Below are 19,057 nucleotides of genomic sequence, written 5' to 3' on the forward strand. Positions count from 1 at the left end.
AGACATTATTTGATAAAGCAGTGAATATAGTAAATTGATATAGTAGTGAATAGCATTTTGTTTCTATAATTAGGTAAAACAACCAAATTTCATTTACTAGTCATTAATTTGCTGAGTAAACGCCTATTCACAGTTAACATGAAAGAAAACATTCATACAACTCTGGTCAAAACATTATGACCTCTTGGTTAATTAGGGTCCAAATTACTGGGGTGGTTCTGTATGAGTACAATGAGATGCTCTGTACAAAAGTTTGAGGGAATAAGTCTGGGATATGCTTCACAACTTACCTCTCTCTTGGAGATTCACAATGCACACAGCATATCAAAAAACTATTCTAAGATATTCTGTAATAACAAAGCCTATTTAACTCACTGTTTCCCAAACTTAATTGACCGTGGTTCCTTTTTTTTTTTTCCTGAGGAAAACCTATCATTATTCTGGTAAAACATGTTGGCTTTCCTGTGCTCCTTTTCTAACAGAACCTGATTTCATTGGAATAGCATCATGCCGAGTGCCAGTGCATCATGAGGTCTCTAAGCCAGCCTTGGCAGTCCCTAGTGGCAGGCCTGTGATGCACAATCTGGCCACTGAGACCTAAGGAGAAGTTTGCTTAGAGGCTGTTCCTTGATTTTAAAAAAAGGAAAAGAAAGGAAAGGAAAGGGAAGGGGAGGGAAGGAAAGGGAAGGGGAGGGAAGGGAAGGGAAGGGAAGGGAAGGGAAGGGAAGGGAAGGGAAGGGAAGGAAAGGGAAGGAAAGGAAGAAAGGAAGGAAGAAAGAAAGAAAAAGAAAGAGAAGGAAGAAAGAAAGAAAGAAGAAAGAAAGAAAGAAAGAAAGAAAGAAAGAAAGAAAGAAAGAAAGAAGAAAGAGAAAGAAAGAAAGAAAAAGTGGTGGCATAGAGAGAAGTTTTATTATACTTTAGAGGCTATTATCTGAAAAATAGGATGCCTGTAAAGGTTGTGGCATGTTGCAATCAGGAAGTGACAATCTTGAGGTCAAAGGCTCGGGAAATAGAAGGATAAAAGAGCTTGGACCTTTGATGGAATGGCTAAATCTGCAAGTCAACTTAATGATAGCTTGCCTCTATACTTCTTATAAAGGAAATAAATACAATATAAACCACTATTGGGAAATCCTGGCATAGAAATACTGATTTCCTGTGAGATTGCACATTCAGTACATACTCATGGGGAAAGGACACATGATGGATTTCTTAGGGCTCAGGCCACAGGGATTAATTTAGCTACAAGTCTTTCCCCATGCAAGACTGAGCTTATTACTCTGATCATGGCAAAGCTCGCCTCATATGGGCCAGTGTGGCTCAAATAGTATGGGGCATATCAGTAGAGATAGATTATGCTGAAATAAGAAACAATTGTAAAATCTCAGTGTTTTCCACAACAACAGTTTGTATCTCACGCAAGCTACATATTCATTGTGGGCTGGTTGGGCACTGTTGAGTCATCTTCACTCTGGAACCCAGGCTGAGGGAGATTCCCCGTCTGGAACGGTGCTAGTTGCTCTGTAACAGAAAAGGATGCTCTGGGGAGTCACACACTGACAATCAAAGACTTGGTCCAGGAATAACACCCACCATTTCCCACAGCTCATTAAACAGAACTGGTTACAAGATCCCACTCAACCACAAGGGGGCCAGGAACAGGAAACAGAAAACACTCACGGTCAATTGCTATCACTCACATCAGAATGGTTGGTAAAGCAATAGAAGTTTCTAGTCAGAAAGTATGCTTGAGTACTTTGGATTCTTTCTGGGAGGTTTGGGCAAAAATAAGGCCCAGGTTGGTGGCTAGAGAATTACAGGGAACTGGATTTGGCATTTGCTAAGTGTTAGATAAGGTATCAGGATTCTATCCAAATGGCCTAAAATTCAAGGCAGGACTCTAGCCCTAAGAGGGAAGCAGAGGGGCCATTAATACATTTACCCTTGCTTTCTATTGGCTGAGTGCAGAGAGATAAGCCTTCCATACGGTTTAACTTGAAACAGGACTTTCTGGGGCCAGGTGGGATGGGAGAGATGATTTTAAGTCAAAGAAGCAGGAAGGAGAATTTAACCAACCTATGGTTGAATGAAAGCCAGGGAGAGTTTTAAAAGTCAAATTTGAAGGAAGTAGTGAGGCCGGAAATAAAAGAATAAGTAAACAAGGCCTGAACTCAGGAGGATTACAGGTGGAATGAAATGTAATGTGAGGTATGGACTTTGACAAATGGCTTAGGAAGAATGTAGTGAACCATGTGAGAGGACTCAACATTTATCTTGCTTTGTGACTAGCAAAGGATAATTGCGCAATTTCAAGGGTCATGCTGAATTTGACAAATACATATTTATATTTTAGGGGAGAATTCTATGATTTGGTGAGGCTCCAGGTGCCCAGAGGCTAATGACAAAAAGATGAATTCCAAACCCGCTGGCAGGAAGAGTTGGGGCTGGTCTCAACTGGATGTATGTGGCCTGTCTCAGCCCAGGTTACATCAGGGATGGAGCAGAGCTGAATCTTTAGGTAGAAGCTTAATAGATCTCAGAAAGGCAGCGCTGGCCATGTTTCAGCTTTCATCATTTCTGGATGAGCCTTTCCAGACACACCTACATCCTTGGCATCCTTGGACCTCTATAGTGCCTATCAGCTATAGTGCTCATTGGCACCTAGCTCAAGTTTTCTGTGATATCTCTTTCTGTGTATGTCCCTTCTCTCTTGAACCTAATGCTGACCCCTTTGTGCATCAATGGGTACTGTTCCAGATCTCTTGACTTTGTAAAAGCTCAACAATTGGTTAGTTGTTGATGATAGAACACAGAAGATTCACCCATAGAAAAGTTGTCCAACTTGACCTGAAGCAATGCTTCTAGAAATTTGATGATGTAAAAATGGATTGGTTGAGGAGAAAAACTGGTATTCGTTGTACTTGTATTTTATATCAGGCACTGTGCCAGCACTTTGAAATATCATCCAATTTATTCCTTACATCAGCCATGAGGCAGATTTTCTTTTCTCCTACTTTATAGGATAAGAAACAGAGACTCATAGGTTAACTGGCCTGCATGAGTTCACATACCATGTCAATTAGTAAGTAGCGAAGCTGTGATATGAAGAAGGACTTGGTGACTCCATGGCTCAAGGCTTTCTCAATTTACCACTCTGCTTGCCAAGAGAAATAACATAGTACTTTGATCAACCAATGAGCATCAGAAGGGACCTCCTAGCTATTTATACATCTGCTAAAGAAGGGAACTATGGAGGAGAGAGCAATTAGCAAACTAATGAATCATCCTCTGTTGCACAAATAAGCTAATTGAATTTATTTAGGAAGAATTAGTAGAGTCATGCTGCCTCTGTGTTCCAGCTACACAATCTTAAGCCAGTTACTTAAACTTTTGGGGCCATGGTTCTTGTAGTTGTAAATGGGATCGCACTCTGTCAGACCTTCCTCACCAATTTATTACGAGGAGCTGAGGTAATGTATGTACAATCAATATGGAAACAGTAGGGAAATATTCATATGGAAGGCATCATGACTGTCTTTGTCTAAATATCAAAGATTTTCCACTTCAAATGTGTTAATGTTGTACAGCAGGGAGCCAGGCTCACCCCAGATTTTTAATAAGAAAACAGTTCTAATGAAGGCTTCGGGCATGACTACTTAAATAAACAAAATTTAGGTCCCAAGAAATCCTTATTTTAATATGCAATTTTAAGTGATTTTTCTGTGCAGAATGGAAATAGAGCATAAGATTTAAGGGTGCATTAGAGAAACCTGAATTTATTAGCAAGTAGCCTTTGTTTTTATTTTAAGTTACTTATGTTTAATGACTTTATTCAATTGTCAAATATTCAGACATACCTGGTAAAACATCCTTTTTAAAAATGTAGTTTTTCGGGACGCCTGGGTGGCTCAGTGGTTGAGCATCTGCCTTTGGCTCAGGGCATGATCCCAAAGTCCCAGGATCCAGTCCCGTGTCGGGCTCCCTGCGTGGAGCCTGCTTCTCCCTCTGCCTATGTCTCTGCCTCTCTCTCTGTCTCTCATGAATAAATAAATAAAATCTTTTTTAAAAAAGGACTTTTTCTTTTAAGTTCTTCCTCTAGAAACTGGAAAAGGGGGAAAAAAAAGCCTTTTCTATTTGACTCCCTCCTATTACTGTCAGTAGCAGTTAAGTGCATTTATGGAGACACAAGGCAGCACAAAGATTCCTCTGTGATTCATCAGAAGGCCCATCTTAAGTATAATTACATTACACAGCTCCACGCAGTCATTAGTTTCTTGTTTAGTGACAATGTCCTTCATTTTAAATCCTTTGATGGTAATTATTTGTAACTATGCCCTTGAATTTGGAAAGCATGTGTACTGTGGCCCCACTGAACAATGGGTATTTCTAAACGAGGACGCAATTGGCTTCCCCTGTGGGACCATACAGGAAATGCTCTGTAACAACTGAAGATTTGCAAAAGGTTTCTGAGGGCTTGAGCTATGGTCCCAAACGAAGGTGTGTGGTTATCCGTATGCGTGTGCAATAAAAAAACTAAAAGCAGTGTGTTAGGTATAAGGCATGATTTTCTTAACCCTTCATAGACCACAGTACACTTTCCAGTTTTTGACGTTGCCTAAATTAAGGCACGTTAATATGTATCATAGATTGGCCCCAAAGTGAGGTACTTGTGAGATATTTTTAGTTCTACGAGTTTTCTTTGTGCAGAAAAATATCTCGTGTTTGTGTATTGATTCATTCATCAAGCACCCAGATGTTCTGGGAACCGTTTAGGTTCAGAAGACATAGACCCTAAGAGAGTTGGCACCCATACAAGAGCTCCCAGGCCAGTGGCAGGTGGGACAAATAAACCCAAATAACTGGATTATCCTCAGGCCTGTGAGAAAGCGTGGATCAGGTTAACATTTCAGCTTCTTACCGTCACCTGCGGATTTGGTACCTCCTCACAGCTGGGAGTTTCTAGGATGTCCTACCATGTTTTTACTGCTCCCTTTGGAGCTTAAACCCCGCTATTCCTCTACTGCCCAATGCATCTGGCAACAGCATCGATCGTGCTCTGAATGAATATAAAATCCAACGCCCAGTCTGGGTCTCCTGGAGAGAAGGCATCCCTTCTGGATGCCTCACTTGGACCCCAGGAACCCTGGCGTCAGGTCTATGGGTTTCCGCAGCTCTGCAACATGTCACACCATTCTGCCATTCTTGTCTTTTATTCCCCACTTCCCTTTCCCCACATTTGTTCTCTTAGGCTTTTTGGAAAGCCACATTTATGTTCTTCACATATGGTGAGTATTTTTGGTCAAAACTAAAAACCTATACAATGTGTTCCTTGGCAAAATGATTCGCTAAGCAAGGCTGGCTCCAACTTGAAAGAAAAGCTTTCAGTAGGCAACAAAACAAAACAAAAATCCCACAAACCACTCTGGCTACATTGTAATTCCTATTCATAAAAGCAAAATACACTTATCCTTTACACGTGTGCATTAAGTAAAGCCCCCTTTCCCGGTGCAAGTAGGTGAGTGTTGGGAGTCATTAAAATTTTTGTTCTCCAGCTACACATGGTTATAGGAATCCACACAGATACTTAAATTTTCCTAACACTCTGCGTTTATAGTAGGGACCAGAATTATTTTCTTAAGAATTAACCCTCTGGCCAAATGGCCCAAAGAGAACACCATAGAGGTGGTATTTGTGGAGTGCTTATTATCCACAAGCCACTGTGCTGGGGACTTTACACGTAGGTTTTTCACGGATTCCTCACCACTAACCCTCAAAGGTAGTTAGCAGGATTATCCCGTTGATGGATGGGGGCCCTGGGACCCAGGGATTAAGAGTCTTGCCCAGGAACTTTCACTGCTGAGATGCCAGAGGATTCCTAGGTAGTTCCCACAATCCTTGCCTCCTCTGTATATGTTTTCCTCTTTCTACAAAGCAGGGGGAACCCAAGGTCAGGTTTGGGTCACCCTTAAAGCGTGGGTCACCCACAGCATGAGCACTATAACGAAAGAGTGGGTGCCAGGGCAGAGTTCCTCTCCTGCTGTTGCAAGGGGGTGACCCCTGAAACTCTGCATCCGGACGAATCTGAATTTGAATATTATCTCTACTGGTGGGGGTAGGGTGTTCCAGGGACCAGGCCCTGCTGAGCCTCGTTTTCTCAACTGGGACATGAGGTTAGTGCTGCCTGCCTCTCAGCGCTGTAGTAAGGACTGCAGAGAACAGAGAGGAAAAGACCTAGTAAGTCTTCATTCTCCCACCTCTGCGTTCCTACCATACACAGCTCCTGTATTCATTTCTGCTTTGCCAGAGCAGGCCCAGGCCTGTCCTAGTTTCTGAGTCAGGGCCAATCAGCTTTAGCAGTTTAAGCCTGTCTGGCCCAGGTCCTGACACCTTGCCTGGGTCCTGCTGTACCCCGACTCTTCCTCTGAGGTACGGAGTCTGACTCCCCAATCCTTCTCCCCTCCAGCCCAAGTGCTGGCTGGGGTCTAGCTGAATGAGCTGGGCTTTCTCCCACTGCTGGTTTGGATGCCCAAACCCACCTCCAACCTGGGCCGTGTCCAAGATGTCAAATTCCGTGGGATACCACGGAATGCCCTGGTAGAGCTGGCCTCTGCCACTGGCTGGGTGGTCCTACTCAGTAATTTTCGTTGTTGCTATTCTGAGCGTCTTCTAGATCCTAGGCCCTGCCAAAGATAGGCGTGGCCCAGGCAGGTGAGCTGAGTGCTTTATGTACATCATCTCATTTAATCCTCACTGGCCTCCTGTAAAGTAGGTACTATTCATATCTTCATTTTAAAAACGAGGAAGCTGAATCTTAGGAAAGTTAAAGATCGTTCTCAAGTCACACAGCTAGTAAGAGGGAAAGCCAGGCCTTGAGTCCAGAGCCAGGGCTCAAAGCCCTTCCCTCATGCTGCTTTCCATTCCACCTGTCAACCCTCTGCTGCTTCCCCCTTTTCTGGGTGTTGGATGGGCCCCACGGCAGCAGGGGCCTTCTCTCTTATTGGAGCATCTCTTATGATGTACTCTGATGGGTTCACTTGTCTCTGTCTCTCTCACTCGCATTACATGAGGAGCTCTGGGCCATGCTTTATTTATCCCCATGCTCCGGTGCTTTGCACAATACCTGGTACAGAAGTACTTCAAGATGTTTGTTGACTGATTTTTAGTGGCTTTTTTCCCCTCTCTGCTGAAGTCTGTACGTCCTCTGTCCAAACTCATCTGACTTACAACGGCTCTAGAATCAACATTGCTGGTTACTCTTGGGTCTGAAAGTGTGTGTGAGGGTGTGTATGTGCATATGTGTATGTCTGTGTGTGTTTCATGCATGTGTTATGGTATCAACAAAAGAACCATCATTTTTTTTTTCTTCAAATACTTGTCTACATCAAAAGCTTTAGCCATTATGTTTCTTTAGTTTCCTTTAATCTGGAAACTTTCCATAGCCTTTGTCTTTATGAAAGATATTTTTGAAGAATATAGTCTAATAGAATGCTGCCTATTTTGGGTTTGTCTGATGTTTTTTATGATTAGATTCAGGCTATGCATTCGCGGCCAGACTGATGTTGTGACCTCAGGGTATCACATCTAGAGGCATGTGATGTCCATCTACCCATCTGAAGTTCATTTTGACCACCCAATCCAGATGCTGTCCCATTTCTTCCCTGTATAGTTAACATTGTTTCTCCCCTGGTAACTACGAAACAATCTATCAGGGGACATTTTAAGACCATGCATGCATCCTGTGGCTTGTCAAAATTCCCTCCTGGATCCACTCATGGTTCCTATTTGTACCTATTTTGACTGCAAGATGAGGATCCTGTCATTAAATACAATATCTGATTCTAGACTGGATCCTGTACAGGAGGGGGGAAAATACCATGAAGGACTTTGAGTTTTTAACAAAATTAGAATACAAATAGAAAATTAAACCAAAGTGCTCTATACAAGTTAAGTCTATGGGAATTCATTCTCAAACGACTCAAAAATTCACTTATGTGTATACAAGTATATGTGTGTGGAGAGAACGTACAAACAAAAAATCAAACATTAAAGGGTAAAAAGGTAAAAGTTGTATGGGTGTTTCTGGTATAATTCCTATTCTTGTAACTTTTCTCTAAGTTTGAAATTACATCTAAATAAGAAGTTAATAATAAGCTTTTGGCCACCTATAAAATAAGCACTAGATGTCCTACCTACAGCAGTGCACATCTTTCATTCAATGGCTGACACAGCCGTAGTTAACAAGTACGAGCTTTGCCTGGACTGAATATGCCCCAAGGTCTACTGCCATAGGAGACCCGGTGACACTATGCAAAATGTCTGTCTTTATGGTGGTGTCTGCAGAAACTACATACCAGTGGTATTTTGAAATGGAAGACTCCAGCTCTGGTTGCACACATCTCAGCTGTCTTTATTAAAAGATGATACAGGAAAGATAAAGTGATACTTAAAGGGTCTCGAATACAAGAGGAGAAGACAGAGGTCCCTAATGCAGTGACGCAGAACCTTCTGGCACTGGCACCTGCAAACTCTCTTCAGTCTCCTTTCATGATCGCTGCATATTCCTTCTGGTGTTCAACCAGCTTCAGGAATACTTGATATTTCTTGTCATAGTATCTGCGGGAGAAAAATGAATATGTTGAATGATCTCAGACAAAACCGTTATGCAGCTTCCCCTTAGATTTAGAAGAACAGGAATGTATCTCTTATGGTTGGGCAGACATCTCTCATTTTCTGAATGCTTATAGCATCCTGAGCAATGGATCAGCATGATTCATAGTTATATCTGCAACCTACACGGGGGTGTTATTATCCTCATTGTCGAAGCAAAGACATTTGCTCAGAGAGGCACATCTAAAGTAGTCTAGCTCCACACGGGCAAGGCTGGGATGCAAACCGAGGTCTGACTTCACCGCCTCAGCTGTAACACACTAAGAGGCTGAGGCTCAACACAGGTCCTCGCTCATCCACAGCTTCAATAAATATTTCAGATATGACTAGCCCCAGGTCTGATGACTGGTTTAGAAACCACAGTCTGACCAGGGATGAGACCAAAGATTTTCATTACCCTTTGTGGACTCCACACCTACGTTTCCTTTGCAGACTGTTTTACCTGGAAGTGCAACCCCGTGAAAATGTCACTAATATCTTCCCTCTAGAGGTGCCCTGCTGTCCAGGCATCCCAGGGTGGACTTTGCCCTCCTTCTACTCTTTGTCTGGGTCTTGGTAGACCTGTTATCCCTGGACCTGTTTGAATGTGGTGTTGACCAGGAGAAGAGGGCAGAGCAGCCTGATTTTGAAAGGGATAATAGCAGCTATGACAAATCATACATGAACACTTGCAACTTTGTCCTTACTCCTCTTGGTTGGGAGGAGCTGACATGGGGTGAGGGGTTGATGAGGCCAATTTAGCATGTCTCAGTAGATTCCGGAATGTTCTGGAAAGAAGTCTTTAGGAAGGATTTTTGGTGCAAGCTTGTGAATCTGAAGAAAGAGATTGCAAAAGCAACCCTGCGTATATGTAGGGACTTCTTGTAACATGCAGAGCTAAACAGATTAATATGGGTCCTCCCCAGGAGACTTATGAGCTGTAATGGGGCCAAATACAGAGTTAAGAGGTGAACTCTGAGGCCTGGATTTGAATCTCATTTTGGCCAATACTAGCTGTGTGACACTGGGTATGTTACGTAATCTATCTGTGTCTAAATTTCCTTATCTGAAAATGAGAATGATTATAGGATCTATCTCAATAGAGTTCTTATATGAATTAAATGAGGTAATGCATGAAAAGCACTTCAAACAGTGCCTGGATCTTAGTAAGTGTTATCTGTGCTAGTTATGATCACTACTTTTTAAAAAAAAATTAATACTCCAACATTATCATCAATCTTGTGATAAGTTGTTTCCACCAAAATCAGTTCTATGGGCATTGAAAGTTATTAATCATAGAATGATTTAGGGGACAGAAATTTTCTCCTTCTAATGATATCCTCTGACAGTTTAACATTAAATATTTCTTAGTTATATGGGATGGATTTCCTGACTCTGGAATCTCAAAATGGCTCGAAGGGAGCTTGGGTCAATAACCTTCTCATACATTGAAGATTTCCCATTTTAATCCTGACAATTTTGCAGCAACTTTGTTCACTGGTCTTATTCCTTGTACAGTGGAAGAAGCATTGGCTTTGTAGGCAGAGAAGTCTGGGCAACTACTTTAAATGGTGTAAGTCTCAGTTTCCCTGCTTTAAGAAGGATGATAACCATACCTACACCATAAAGTAACTGAATTTTAGACATGAAATACTGTGTGAGCTGCAATGTGCTCATAAATAGAGATTGATGTTTTTTTTATATCCTTCCATGATCGTGGAACACCAAAAGATGGATAGACTGTATTTTTCTTTTTTTTACACATAGAAAGCTGAGGTTCAAGGCACATTGTTCCCCTGTGCTTTTTTTCTTTTTTCAAAAATTGTTTTCTTGTAAAATACACATAACATGAAATTTAGCCATTTTAAGTGTACACTGCAGTGCATTAAGTACAGTCACACTGTTATGCAACATCATCACCTTCCATCAGCAGAACTCTCTTCATCTTGCAAAACTAAACCTCTGTACCTATTAAACAGTAACTCCTCATTCTCCTCCTTCTTGCAGCCCCTGACAACCACCGCTCTACTTTCTCTCTCCCTCTATGAACTTGACTCTAGGTACCTCACATGAGTGGAATCATATAATATTTGGCCCTTTGTGACTGGCTTTTTTTCACTTAGCATGATGTTCTCAAGGTTTGTCCATGATGAGGCATGTGTCAGAAAATCCTTCCTTTTTAAGGCTGAATAGTGCAGATATACCACTTTTTCTTTATCCATCCACCTGCAATGACCACTTGGGTTGTTTCCATGTTTTAGCTACTGTGAATAATGCTGCCATGATCATGTGTGTATAAATATCTCCTTGAGATCCTGATTTCGGTTCTTTTGGGTACATACACAGAAGTGAAATTTCTGGATCATACGGTAATGCTATTTTTAACATTTGAGGAACCACCACAGTGGTGGTATCATTTCACATTCCTACCCATAGTGGACAAGAGATCTAATTTCTCCACATCCTTGTTGACCCTTGTTATTTTCTGGTTTTTGATTGTAATCATCCTAAGGTGTGTGAGGTGGTATCTTATAGTTTTTGACATTCATTTCCCTAATGATTAGTGATGTTGAGCATCTTTGCATGTGCTTATGGGCCATTTGAACATAATCTTTAGAAAAATATCTATTCAAGATCTCTGTCCACTTTTGATTTGGGTTGTTTCGGTTGTTGTTATTTGGTCTTAGGAGGACTCTGTATATCCTATGTATTAATCCTTTATTAAATATATGATATACAAATATTTTCTCTAATTCTGAAAATTGCCTTTTTATGGTTGATAGTACCTTTCAAAGCACAAGTTTTTTCCACAGCACTTTTAAGTGACTATTCTGAGTGCACAGATAAATTCAGTCTAGGCATGAAGATGAGATTTGGGATCTTCTAAAAAGCATATTGAACCACGGTCACTAGATTGTGTTCTCTGTGATCCTGAATTTTAAAATAAGCTGAATCCTCTCTCTTCCAAATTCTCCCCACACTCAGTCAGTGGTTTCTGTGTAGCACAGACCTAAGTAAATGTCTCATAGAGATAATAATGCGATTTGAGGTAATGAGACGAAGGGAGTCATTTAGAAGGAAATGCCATCTTTCTACTTGTAAGCCTTGGGGCCACCTGTAGATGGTGCCAGAGCACCATGTGTGCTGCCTCCAGAGGCGTGCTCCCAGCTGACTAAGAAGCTAAAGATTCTTTTCAAAAGAACATGTGGATTTGCTGAACGAACTTAAAAATAGACTTCCCTCAAATGTCTTGGGAGGGTCAGCAGAGAGATGGAGAAGAATAATCTGTTTCTACAAAAGAAGGAAGCTGCTAGCGGAGACTCCCAAGGCCATTGGGAAATACAACTTCTCCATGCTCCTGAGTTGAGCTCCCCCGATGTCATGGCCTGCCTCTCTGACCTCAGTATTTCTCAGAGAGGGTTTTATATTCAGGGGGTTAACAATCCAACTGCATTTGGAGACCTTCTTTAAGAAAAGGAAAAGAAATTGGGTTGCTTTTCCATGGGCATTTTCAATTCCGTTAAAGACCGACCATGCTTTGGTGGGATCAACACCTTTGCCTGTTACAAGAGGTGGAATTTATTTTTGTACTTAACATTAAATATAATTGTAAAGTCACTTGCACAACTGTCTTCCATTTTTATTTTACTTTTTATGAAGATTTTATTTTTTAAGTAATCTCTATGCCCCATGTAGGGCTCAAACTTATGACCCCAAGATCAAGAGTCACATATTCTTTAGACCAAGCCAACCAGGCACCCCTATCCTTCCATTTTTATAGTCATCACCAATGGCTTAATAGAGGTTGTTTTCATCAATCACTAGATTATTGAAAAAGCCTTCTGTGTGGCCTCTCTGCTTTTACCTGTGGGCCTTCTAATCCAACCTCCGAGAGGGATCTTTCTATAATCTACATCTGGCCAGGTCTTGCCACTGCCTAAAGTTCACTATCCCCAACCTGCCCACAGGATGAGGTCTGAGGTCTCCAGCATGGCCTCAAAGTTCCTTATAAGATGACCCCCTCCACCTTCCCTCCTTTGTATTTTACCTCTTGCCAGTCCCCAACCCATACTTTGTATTTCAGAATTCTGAGTTGTTTATAAGTTATCTGAACATGGCATGCCATTCCCACTTTTATAACTTTGCATATGTTAGTCCCTCTATTGAGAATGTTCTCCCCATTTCCTTTAAGCATTAAAGTAAGGGTAGATTTTATCTCTTCTCAAAAGTTTTCTCTCACCTCTACATGGTCACATTCCTTTCTTTCTTAAAGGCTACTTTCTTACCTGGTAGTACTTCTATTGTAGAACTTACCCTTTCATTTTGAAATGATCTATGTGCATACATAAGATTATGTCTCATTCCCTTGGAAACCTTGCATATAGGCAAATTAGGATAATGCCTTGAATACAGCAGCTCAATAAACTAGTTTTTGTGAATTGGGATTAAAATACTGATCAAGGTCATGTTATAGTCCCCAATGTCAAGTGATATAAAGGACAGATGGACAGACAGATGCTACTGTGCCCTTTGATGGAATATATAAGAGATACCCATTTCGGAACCGAAGACCAAATTTGCTGCTAATGACCTAGGGAAAAGAACCCTGATCTGAGGGTTCAGAAATCTGTATTTGACCCCGAAGTCTGGCCCTAGCTATTTCATGACTTTAGGTAACAAAGTGACTTCACCTCTCTGGGACTCGTATCACCTATTAAAGGAAAGAACTGGATTACTGGCCCCCAAGGCTTATTCTAGCTCTCCAGTTACATGTCTTTGAATGTCCTCATTCCTCAGCATCGTGCATATAAAAAATATAAACTTACCTTTTATCCTCAAGTCTGGGAAACACAACCTTCCCAACTTTGCTCATTCTTGCCATTGCCTCCTGTCAAAAAGGAAAACAGAACACAAAGAGCTGAGTTGGAAAGCTGAACTCAAGGTGAGGTTTGTCACAAGCAAGAACATTCTATTTTTTTTAAGATTTTATTTATTTATTGGAGAGAGAGAGAAAGAGAGAGAAAGAGACAGGCAGAGGGAGAAGCAGGCTCCAGGCAGGGAGCCTGATGTGGGACTCAATCCCGGGTCTCCAGGATCATGCCCTGGGCTGGAGGCAGCGCTAAACCGCTAAACCACTGGGGCTGCCCAAGAACATTCTAATTAGAATTTACTCTCCTTAAGATATTCAGTTAGTCCGTTTTTTTTTTTTTTTTCAACATATTATCATTGGTAGTAAGAATAAACATTAATGAACATTAAAAGTTACATCAATGTTTAAGCCAAAGCCACACAGCCTTGGCTTAATACATGATTGAGTACTGAGGGCTCCAGGGCCTAACTAACCCCAAAGGCAAAGCACCTTTGTGATCACCTGAAGGGAGTGGTGGGAGGAAACGATTTTCCCTTATCATTACCTGGACACAAGGCCTTAACAATGCAATGCAATCAGTCACTAAGGCCATTGTTTACTTAAACTCAAGATAACAATAACTAGGTGGACCCTGGACCCCCACTTCACACCTGCTCTTTAGGATAACATACTTAAGAGTTCTTCTGTTCAACATAAGGCCTTATTCCAGCACTCTCTAAAACTGTGAACACAGGTGTGAGGCCTCTGGGCTGAGTCTAATTTACTTGAGCTGTGGACTGTGACTTTAGGACATTCCTGTCTTTACAATGGGGCAATCAGGTAGACATTGAGTTGCAGCGTCTGTGTGGACATGGCTGATATGTGTGGCATCAAGACCAATCACAGCTCGTGTGGGCTCCATTATAGGAATGAGAGGGTTAGGCTTTCTTAGGCAGTCTCCTAAAGCTGGTAAGGCAATGGAAAAGTTAGAAGGAATGGAGTGAACCCAAACTTTGGAGTCCAACAGACTTGACTAGGGAGATGACAAGCAATGGCATGACACAGCTTCTCAGATAGGCCTGCCTTAGGAATGGCTATTGAACTCATTGTTAAAGATGTAGTCATCCTGGGGTCACATATATACACCTTTTTATTCCACATATTTACTAATTGTTATGTACCAGACATTATGTTAGATTTGCATTAGATATACTCTCTGTCTTGCGAAAATTTACATAGTAGTTGGGGAAGAAATAATTTATGTATCTATTATATAAGTTTTATGTTACATGTATTATTTACCACTGATTCCCTTCTGGTATGCCATGTATTTACTGGTTTACATGTTTCTTAAGTTCCTCTTACTCCTTGCCCTACCCAGTATGCAAGCTACATGAGGCCAGGAGCTTTATCTTTTTACTGTTTACTTAACACCTAAAATATTCATTAAAAAAAAAAAAATCCAAGTCCCTTGTATGTGTTGAGTGCAGCATTCAACATATATAGAAAGCAGAGATGAAGATTACATGGGCCCTTTCATCACAGAGCTCACCATAGAGTGGAAGAGACATTTACTCTGATCAAAGGAGAGGGTGATAAACACCTTGCTAGAAGTGGATGAACTTCTTTTCAGTAGTTATTCAAGGGTTAGGAAACTTAGTATTTTCTCATCTACCAACCATTTATACATACTTTCTACTCTGGCTAGGATGCTCTAGCAACTCTTCCCCAACGATGGCAAGAACATTCTGAAGGAGTTCTCTGGTTTCCTAGCCCTCAACGGATTTAAAAGTGCTGACTAGGAATCAGAGATGCTGAGGTTGGCAAGCACAGTGACAACAGAAAGAAATGGCAGTCTTAAGGAAGAAGGAGATTTTCTAAATTATGAAAAATTACCGAAAAGGAAACCATGGTTAAAAGAACCAAAAAAAGACAATCTGGGGCCATTTTGTGGAGGGATAAATAGTCAAACACATCTTAGTGAGGTTGCTGCTATTCCACTTCACAAGGATATTTTAAGAGCTCTGCTCACCCTGTATTTTCCCTCACAGACTTAAGTTCCAATTCCCTTCAAGTAAACCCCACATCTTGTGGAGATGGCCTCAGCAATCCCCCGTCACCAACTCTGGCGCTTGTCCTCTAGTCTGTCCTCACTTCTTCTTTTGGAGTGACACTCTGCAGGGCTCCCAGACTGGCTTCTGCTTCCTCTACCTCCTTGGAATTCTGAAAACGCCCTTGGGAAATACTACTCTGGGTTGAGCTTATGCCGAGGCCTTGAGATGACATTCCAAGATGGCCTTCATGGGTGGGACCCGGCAAACCTGTATTATAGAAGCTGCTCCATAAAATGTCCCTTCCTTTCCCACTGAAATACAATGGCAGCCCATAGGGCTTTCTTCCCTTCTTCGCATTACCTTTGCCTGTTTGTAAAATAAATTATCGAGAAATAAACACCAGCACTAGAGATTCTCAAGGCTTTAAAAGAGGTTATTTTGTCCCCTAAACAAATATAGCTTTAAACAGTAAACTGAGCTCAGGTATTGACTCCACTGAGGAGGCTTTTTCTGACTCATCCCTGCCGCCTACCTCCCACCTAGATTGAATTATTTGCTCCCCCTGCAACTTGTGCTACCATCTACCATAGCACTTATGACATAGTACCACAATTTTTTGTTAACACACCAGCCTCCCTGACGAGTCTATGAGTTCCTTAAGACAGGAACTGTGATAATTATTTCCTCTGCCAAACTCAGCATCTGGTATATCGTGTGTACTCAGGGAATGTCTATGAGATGAATGAACTTAAGGGTCATACATGTGACAAAATGTGAAAATGGAAGTTTTGGCTGAGATCTAAAGTTGACAGATATAAGATACCAAAGTGAGCTGGAAACAGACCACCCTGAAGAATCTGTAAAAAAAAAAAAAAAAGGGTCGTTGAGGACCCATTAATCAACTCTTAAAACTTTCACCCACATGGAAGAACAGAGAGAGATTTGTAGGAGCAAATTGTTGTTTTATTGTGTATCATCAGGTCTACTTTCAAGGGAGGAGTGAGTCTCCCCATTGGCTAGTCAAGAGAGCGGGGCTTTACTGAGAACAACAGGGAACCTGATATGTGTTCACTGTGGGACACAATGGACTGAGTGGAATTCCCATCTGGAAGAGAAGGGCTGGCCGGCAGCTTCAGTGTAGAAGTGGAGGAGCCAGCACTGGAATCAGCCAGCACTGTCAGAGTCTGTCAGGCTCCAAAAAGCATGGCTGGTTCCCATGGACCCTCGGTGGCCCACATGTGAGAGAGCTGTCATGGATTGTCTCAGATACCATCCAATATGGCCACCTCATGAGGCAGTGGGAGTGTGCATAAGGCTTGAGATGATTTATTCCGTGTCTTAGGAATGAAGGGAAAACAGTCAACTAGAGTAGGGTAGCATTAACAAGGGCAAGAAAAGTGAGAGGTTTCTACAAGTAGAGAATTTCCAAAACAAATTCTGTGATGGAGCCTGGCTACAAACACCTAATAGGCTAAGGGAACTGATCAGACAAGAACTTTCTAAACCCTTGATCTCTCTTCCTGTATACTCTCCAACTACCTCAAAGGAATAAGAAAAAACAAAACAAAACAAAACAAAACAAAAATGATTATGCTTCAGAGGGAGTCAGCAGGGAAGAGAGAAGACCAATCCCAGCTACGTCTTCTCATGTGTAGCAGACCCCAAATGGGAAGTGGGGAGATGTCTCATCTTTGAATGAAAACTCATATGATGATTATTACATATTCGTTGATAATCTAATATCTGAGTTTGGGCTATGTCTCACAACTTAAGGAGACCATAAAACTTATATTACCTAGGATCGACTTTGTACTTATCTAAGAAAACAATACAACTACCAGGATTTTTAACCAGAGCGAAGAAAAACTTGCTCTATTGCCTAAATGTTAGGGGGTGGTGGGAGTAAAAAAGTCAGTTGTTTATCATTTCTATCTCAAGAATCGTGTTTGTCCTAACCACAAGTTATATACACACAATAAACACTGGATAAAAATATATCGGAACGTTAACAGGTTCAAGAGCATGGGTTGCAATTTTTTTTCTCTCTTTTTTGTCTTTTCTAAATTTTCTACAGTGGCATACGTGGATTTGATAATTTAAGGATAATAAAAAAATACTGCATTCTAAAAAAAAAAAAATGTTATGCTTAGATAGGCACTCAAAACAACTCGTGCTCATCCCGTCTCCTGGGGGGCAGGGCTCCTTACGGGTATTGGACACAATAAGGAGGATGCCCGGAGAATCACTGCTGTCATCAGACACAGCACTGCTGGCTTTTCTCATTTCTCCAAATAACTAATATAAAGCCAAAACCTCAGGAACCCACTGGCTGCAATAAATCTGGAAATGACCACAGCATAACAATATGAATTTATTATGGGAATGCTGACACGTGCTAAATATAGTCACCCCCCCACAATATATTTCTGTTCAAAAGGGTTTGTTTGAAGTTGGCCTCAAAATTCCTACTTTTTGTCAGCAGGCAGGAGCTGGACAATCTTAATTTGCAGCACGCTACCCTCTTTGTTTGAGAGTCTAGACAGCACAATGAATACAGTGACTTTTCTCTTTCCTTTTTGCCCACACAATGAATGCTTTTTAAAAACAAAATATTTTGTAAAATCGCATTTTAATCACTTCTTTTCTTTCTCTCTATAAGGCAGAGCTATAAATAAACCATGAAAGTTCACATTTGATCGTCACTTCTGAAAGCAAGTCAAGGGTTTCTGTAGGAAAAAATAGGGGCCCTGTACCATGGTCATGAAAGACTGCATTCATGGGGTTTGACCCTTCCCTGCCGTGTCAAGGCTGAGATACCAGTCCACACACACTGCTCACCACTTCTTGGGCCATAGCACCAGTAATCACCAGGCCTGCGTGGGCATGGGAAACACCCAGTTCTCATGTGTTATGGCCTGGCTTGGGAGCTAGCAAAGGGCACTAGGCTTCACTGGGGTGAGTTATGCAAGGAAATTAAGGTAAGGGAAGAAAGGGGCTCTTCAATACCCTTGGAGAAGAGGGGATCCCATGAGTGGCTGACACACTACTACGGGCAATTTGAGGAATGGGGGATCTAGTACCTTCTCCCCTAGCCAGGGGAAGCAAAACAGTGGCCTTAAGAATTTGGGAAGGCTATCGGGTAGTCTAGACCTAGGCACTAAAGGACATGGCATGTTTGGGAGTGTCCAGAGTCAGTCTTCAGGGAAGAATACTCAGGACCTAGCCTGGTGGGAGCTCTACTGTGCATTCCCCCAAAGACAAGAACCATGTGATTGCAGATGTCAAGCCTAGCATGGTCCTAGTTCTCATACGTGCTTGGTTAATGTTTGCTGAGCTGCTGAATGAAAAGGTGAGGACTTTCATAACAGGGGCAATGTAAGACCATGTAAGCCAGTGTTTCTGAAATGGCATACATGTACTCCAGGGAGTGCACAAGATACGCCATTAGGACTCCAGGAGAAAACACTAAAAGTGCCATTTATGTGACTTCTAGTCTAAAGAAATTAGT

The 19,057-nt window shown here is 41.6% G+C and overlaps 1 protein-coding gene across 23 annotated transcripts in view; it reads right to left on the reverse strand.

Annotated features, from left to right (window-relative positions):
* Positions 1 to 8,381: 8,381 nt before the first annotated feature.
* The window catches only part of FGGY (FGGY carbohydrate kinase domain containing), a 414,792-nt gene continuing 404,116 nt past the window's right edge, over positions 8,382 to 19,057 (reverse strand). For all 23 annotated transcript variants that reach the window (XM_038537374.1, XM_038537384.1, XM_038537385.1 and 20 more), the window contains 2 exons: positions 13,473 to 13,534; positions 8,382 to 8,613 (listed from right to left, as the gene is read on the reverse strand). In XM_038537374.1, coding sequence (XP_038393302.1) covers positions 8,532 to 8,613; positions 13,473 to 13,534 — 144 coding nt within the window. In that variant the 3' untranslated portion in view covers positions 8,382 to 8,531. The remainder of the gene's footprint in view (positions 8,614 to 13,472; positions 13,535 to 19,057) is intronic.

Source organism: Canis lupus, chromosome 5 (assembly GCF_011100685.1).
Source record: "Canis lupus familiaris isolate Mischka breed German Shepherd chromosome 5, alternate assembly UU_Cfam_GSD_1.0, whole genome shotgun sequence".
In the NCBI taxonomy this organism is placed as follows: Eukaryota; Metazoa; Chordata; class Mammalia; order Carnivora; family Canidae; genus Canis; species Canis lupus.